This window comes from Coregonus lavaretus (genome assembly GCF_964263955.1).
Source record: "Coregonus lavaretus genome assembly, chromosome: 10".
Taxonomy (NCBI): domain Eukaryota; kingdom Metazoa; phylum Chordata; class Actinopteri; order Salmoniformes; family Salmonidae; genus Coregonus; species Coregonus lavaretus.
Window position 1 is genome coordinate 44,424,004 of NC_139997.1, and position 6,000 is coordinate 44,430,003.

The 6,000-nt window shown below is 44.2% G+C and overlaps 1 protein-coding gene across 2 annotated transcripts in view; it reads left to right on the top strand.

Moving 5' to 3' along the window:
* The window catches only part of LOC311136010 (protocadherin alpha-C2-like), a gene marked incomplete at its 5' end in the record, with an annotated part of 51,576 nt that extends 46,109 nt beyond the window's left edge, over positions 1 to 5,467 (top strand). For both annotated transcript variants that reach the window (XM_084170070.1, XM_084170069.1), the window contains one exon: positions 2,535 to 5,467. In XM_084170070.1, coding sequence (XP_084026196.1) covers positions 2,535 to 2,842 — 308 coding nt within the window. In that variant the 3' untranslated portion in view covers positions 2,843 to 5,467. The remainder of the gene's footprint in view (positions 1 to 2,534) is intronic.
* Between the last annotated feature and the right edge of the window lie 533 nt (positions 5,468 to 6,000).

Sequence of the window (6,000 nt, forward strand, 5' to 3'; positions counted from 1 at the left end):
AGCTGGTGTGGGCCTGAGAGAACTGGGTCTGTCGAGCCCAGAGAAGCTGGTGTGGGCCTGAGAGAACTGTGTCTGTCGAGCCCAGAGAAGCTGGTGTGGACCTGAGAGAACTGGGTCTGTCGAGCCCAGAGAAGCTGGTGTGGACCTGAGAGAACTGGGTCTGTCGAGCCCAGAGAAGCTGGTGTGGGCCTGAGAACACTGTGTCAAATCAAATCAAATCAAATTGTATTTGACACATGCGCCGAATACAACAGATGTAGACATTACCGTGAAATGCTTACTTACAGCCCTTAACCAACAATGCATTTATGTTTCTATAAAAAAGTAAATAAAACAACAACAACAAAAAAGTGTTGAGAAAAAAAGAGCAGAAGTTAAATAAAATAACAGTAGGGAGGCTATATACAGGGGGGTACCGGTGCAGAGTCAATGTGCGGGGGCCCCGGCTAGTTGAGGTAGTTGAGGTAATATGTACATGTGGGTAGAGTTAAAGTGACTATGCATAAATCATTAACAGAGTAGCAGCAGCGTTAAAAGATGGGGTGGGGGTGGGGGGGCAGTGCAAATAGTCCGGGTAGCCATGATTAGCTGTTCAGGAGTCTTATGGCTTGGGGGTAGAAGCTGTTGAGAAGCCTTTTAGACCTAGACTTGGCGCTCTGGTACCACTTGCCGTGCGGTAGCAGAGAGAACAGTCTATGACTAGGGTGGCTGGAGTCTTTGACAATTTTGAGGGCCTTCCTCTGACACCGCCTGGTATAGAGGTCCTGGATGGCAGGAAGCTTGGCCCCAGTGATGTACTGGGCCGTACGCACTACCCTCTGTAGTGCCTTGTGGTCGGAGGCCGAGCAGTTGCCATACCAGGCGGTGATGCAACCAGTCAGGATGCTCTCGATGGTGCAGCTCTGCCAAGCCCAGAGAAGCTGGTGTGGTGTGGGCCTGAGAGCACTGTGCCTGCCGTGCCCAGAGAAGCTGGTGTGGGCCTGAGAGCACTGTGCCTGCCGAGCCCAGAGAAGCTAGTGTGGGCCTGAGAGCACTGTGTCTGCCGAGCCCAGAGAAGCTGGTGTGGGCCTGAGAGCACTGTGTCTGCCGAGCCCAGAGAAGCTGGTGTGGGCCTGAGAGCACTGTGTCTGCCGAGCCCAGAGAATATCACTCTTTGTTTCCCTTGCTAATGCCCTCTCATTTCCCCTCTTTCTTTTTCTGCATCGTTCTTCTCCTCAATCGCTGTCTCCCTTCGTATGCCTCTCTGTCTCTTGCCTGCTGGTTATAATTACATTTATTTCATATCTTCCATTATACTGCATGCTATATGAAGGAGAACTGGGTCTCACATTCTCTTAGTACTTCAGTTCAGCCTCTCAAGGCTTTCTTGGTCTTTCTCTTTCATTGTCTCTTCTGCTCGCCCTGATTCTCTCTTTCTGTCACATTCATGCTTGCATATTGTATGAGATATCTCTCTCTCTCTCCACTGCTGTGTCGAGCCCTTGTGAGAGTGGGATTAGGTTAGTGCTGGGTTTTCACAGTTCCTGTCATCCTTATGTGCTAATTCACATCACATCACAGTGTTAAACATCCCAGTCCCGCTCTGCCATTAAAGGTCAGGTCTTTCTAGTCTACCCTTGTGTTCTAAGCAGCATCACTGGCTGATATCCTCCCTGCAATACCGTTCCCCCTCTTCAGTTTATCAGTGTGCCTCTGGCTCTAATTAATTATTTTGCTTATGTATTCAGTGGTGGAAAAAGTATCCAATTGTCATACTTGAGTAAAAGTAAAGATACCTTACTAGAAAAGGACTCAATTAAAAGTGAAAGTCACCCAGTAAAATACTACTTGAGTATAAATCTAAAAGTATTTGGTTTGAAATATACTTAAGTATCAAAAGTAAATGTAATTGCTAAAATATACTTAAGTATCAAAAGTCGAAGTATGAATACATTCAAATTCCTTATATTAAGCAAACCAGATGGCCCAATTTTCTTATTTTTTAAATTTACAGATAGACAGGGACTATCTCCAACACTCAGACATAATTTACAAATGAAGCATTTGTGTTTAGTGAGTCCGCCAGATCAGAGGCAGTAGGGATGACCAGGGATGTTCTCTTGATAAGTGTGTGAAATTGACCATTATCCTGTCCTGCTAAGCATATCAAAATGTAACAGGTGTCAGGGAAAATGCATGGAGTAAAAAGTACAATATTTCTTTAGAAATGTAGTGAAGTAAAAGTTATCAAAAATAGAAATAGTAAAGTAAAGTACACATGCCCGAAAAATCACTTAAGTAGTACTTTAAAGTATTTTTACTTACGTACTTTACACCACTGGCTGTATTACAGGTGGTAAAACTTTACCTCAGCCAGAAATAGGAGACTGAATAAGGCTCACTTTATGTGTGGTAGAATGTGCTGGTATGTTCAGAATCTCACTGTGGTGTTGAATAATAATGATGATGATGATGATGAAGATGGTGATGGTGATGATAATGAATAAGACATAGCTCTTCTCTCTCACTCTGTTTCTTCTCTTTCTCTCTTGTAGATGGTGAGGGGGGTGAGCTGTCCCCTCCGGTTGGAGCTGGCATCGACAGTAACAGCTGGCACTTCCGTTACGGGCCTGGCCCGGGCTACGGCCCCCCTCAGGTCCTGAAGCCTGGAGAGATTCCCCCTGAAGCCTTCATCATCCCCGGCTCCCCCGCCATCATCTCAATCCGCCAGGGCCCGGGAGGAGAGGACGACAAGAGCGATTTCATTTCCTTCAGCAAGAAGGAGGAAGCCAAGAAGAAGAAAAAGAAGAAGAAGGAGAAGAAAGACAAGAAAGAAAAGGGGAAGGAGGATGCGGACGAGTAGAGAAGGAAGGGGAGATATGAAAACAGAGCTACCAACTAAAGTCCAAATAACAGCTGCAAGACAAAAAGCCAAATGTATATTTTAGAAGCAGGAGAGCCTCCCTGTCTTGTGTTTGCATAGTTAAGTCTGCCCAGCCAAGTCCCCATTAGCAGAGGCCTATCTCTATAAAACATGTAAGCAGCCAAAAGTAGCCTCTGCCATGTTGGCCCTCTGAGGCTTCCATACCTCTGGCTATGAAACAGGCTTTTTAAATAGATTTAATAGGCTCTCATTAGACAGACATTTGCTGAAAGACAAAAATCTATTTGATTAGAATAACCTTTCTATAAAGATGATTATGCAATCAACTACCGATGCCCAGACTTTTCATATATAAAATGCCATATGTGAGAGAAACCTCACATACCCTATTAATGGTGGTGCTACAGTCCTGCCAGCCCGCCTCCCCAACTTGGCTTGAAATGGTACGCTCCTCCCTGGCCCTTCTGGCCCCTTGTTGGCATCTCTGTCTTTACTCCGCCGCCTGTCTCCTCTGCTCTCCTGATTGGAGGGGGAGAGGAGGAGTTCGATCTGACAAAGAGTGACACAGAGGCTCTCATCTACAGTAAGATGGAAGCCTTGTGGGAAAGAAAGAGTCGGTTTTTTTTCTACAAAAAATTGTAAAACATAAAGTGGCGCAAACAAGACACCTGACGTGTATATGTACAGTGAGCTGTGTGAGATTGGAATGGGTTGAGATTAGTGCTGGCCAGGATTGAAGGCTGGATTAGGCTGCCCGTGTTCTGGATTAGGCTGCCCATGGGGTGTTTCATGCCTGGCTCTGTTGGCACTGTTGGCAGCACAGGGCAGGGGCTAAAGACCTGGCCCCGCCTTCTCACCTAGAACACAAAATAGGTCAGTGTGGCCTTGGACCCACAGTCTGTGCAGCACACAACCACTATAACACACACACACACATTAGACAGTCAGGGCGGACATACACACACCTCTCTTGATAGTGTACAGCTCTAACCCAGCCAAAAGACTGAGGCCTATTACAGTGGGCTCTTTTCTATGGAGTGTAATATATGACAGGAACTTTGCTTGTTGTTTCATTTCTGTTCAAGCCTGATCCCCCCCGCTTCTGTCAGTGAATGTTCAATAGTCAATGTTCAATAGTTCTTAAAGCCCCGCCCCCTTACCTCGCCCGCTTTGGTGCTTGTAGGATTCGCTCGCACGCCTCCTCTGTTGTCCCTCGACTCCTCCGTCCTCCGATCACCATGTTCAGGAGGCCTCTCTCAAAGACACTCTTAACTTCTGATAACTTGTTCCTCTGTAAACACAGCAACATAATTATCCTGTATAACACACACACACAAATAAACACACACACACACATTTTTGGTTAGCTTTAACCGAGCCTTGGTACTGAAATATCAAGGTTCCTAGCACTGTTTTGGGGACAAGTTGCCGTCTCTTCCACCAGTTATATACAGGGTAGTGGGGGAAACATAAGGAGCATAGCAGAAATATGGACTGGCTTCCTTCTGTCCAGATGGAGAGAAAAAGAGGGATGGAAGGAAGTAGAAGGAAGGACAGACAAGTGGATTTGTAGTGATGGGCTCTCCAGTCCACAGACATTCCCCAGAGAGCTTTGTTGCTGTGTTAAACTCTTTGCTCATATTGTGATGAAAAGGAAGCATCAGCAGCATTGAGTCTTCTCCAGAATAGAGCATCTCCAGGATGAACTCAGTGTGTGTGGGGGCTAATTCCACAACATCTCCTACTCACCTCTCTGTTTCCTCTTCGTGGCTGATATCTGACCTATCAGAGGGGACAGAGGGGGGATGCTAGCGCTGCTATTGGACTGAATCCCCCCATATTATACACATGCTCCCCCTTCAGGTGTGAATCAGTGCTGTCAGATCACTAAGTGGCTGTTTGCATGTTAAACGCAGTGGAAAGAGGTACTATATATAGATCTATATAGATAGATATGTTTTTCATTTCCTTCAACCATTTATCACAAACTCAGAGATATGAATATTGTCTCTACTGAAATATGTATACATACTCACTCTGGAAAACACACATACACATATACTATATATTCCTAGACAAACATACAGGAATCACTTTTTTTATCCTGTTGAAGTTCAATTAAAATAACCTTCTAGATATAAGTAATGCTGTAGTTATGCTATGAAATGTTATTTTTTGTTTATGCCCTTATGATTTTGGAGGATTACAAAATCAGTCCTTTACCTTGTGTTAAGCTATTAACTGATGATCAAAGAAACACTGTAACGTAATACTGAATCATTTATTCACCTTCGATATATATCCCGAACCCCCTTTATAATCTTTTTTTATAATGTTGAGAAAGAAAACCTTATAAACAAAATTGTCCAAAAAAAGATGCAAAACTTGATGTACTCTCTGCTTGTGTGTAGTGAATGTTTCCTCAGTCATCTGGTGCCTGGATGGCACTAAGCAGTCGACTGTGACAGTGCAGATCTGTTAATAACCTTTTTGCACACCTGCTCATCAGTGTAATGGTGATATAGTGATTTTTCTTTTTTCTTATTTGATGGATCTGGTATTGTGTTTTGTTTATAAATCACAAATAAAATGTTATTTCTTAAATATTGGAAAAAGTTGTCTGTGGCCTTGATTTCAACTAACTGCTAAGAATAAGGGACCCAGCAGCCTAGTTAGTTGGGTTTGGGGCACACAGTTGGACAGCAGACGGAGTATCGTGATCAAAACAGTGGTTTTATTTAGTGTTGTAGGCCTACTGCAAAATTGATAATTACATATATTTACACATTTTGCATACAATTGACAAAAAAGATCCAAAGTACTGTAGCAACCTAACGGCTACAAGAGAAAAACGCTCAAAAACTGCAGAAAGACCCACACAAACACCCCTGAGTCTAATACCTGAGAGCTAAACCAACGAGAAGGGTCTGCCTGTGACCCGCGTCCAGAGAAACTCCAGGGAAGAACAGCCCAGGGAAACCAAGCCCCCTCTTGCTTCTCTTTCTATTGGATCCAGCTACTTTCTCATTCTACGGGTCGACTAGCATTGTAGCAAAGCCTAACCCTAACCCTTTTCCTAACCTTAACCTCATTCCCCTAACCTGCTATGTTAATTATCCTAACCTGCTACGTTAATT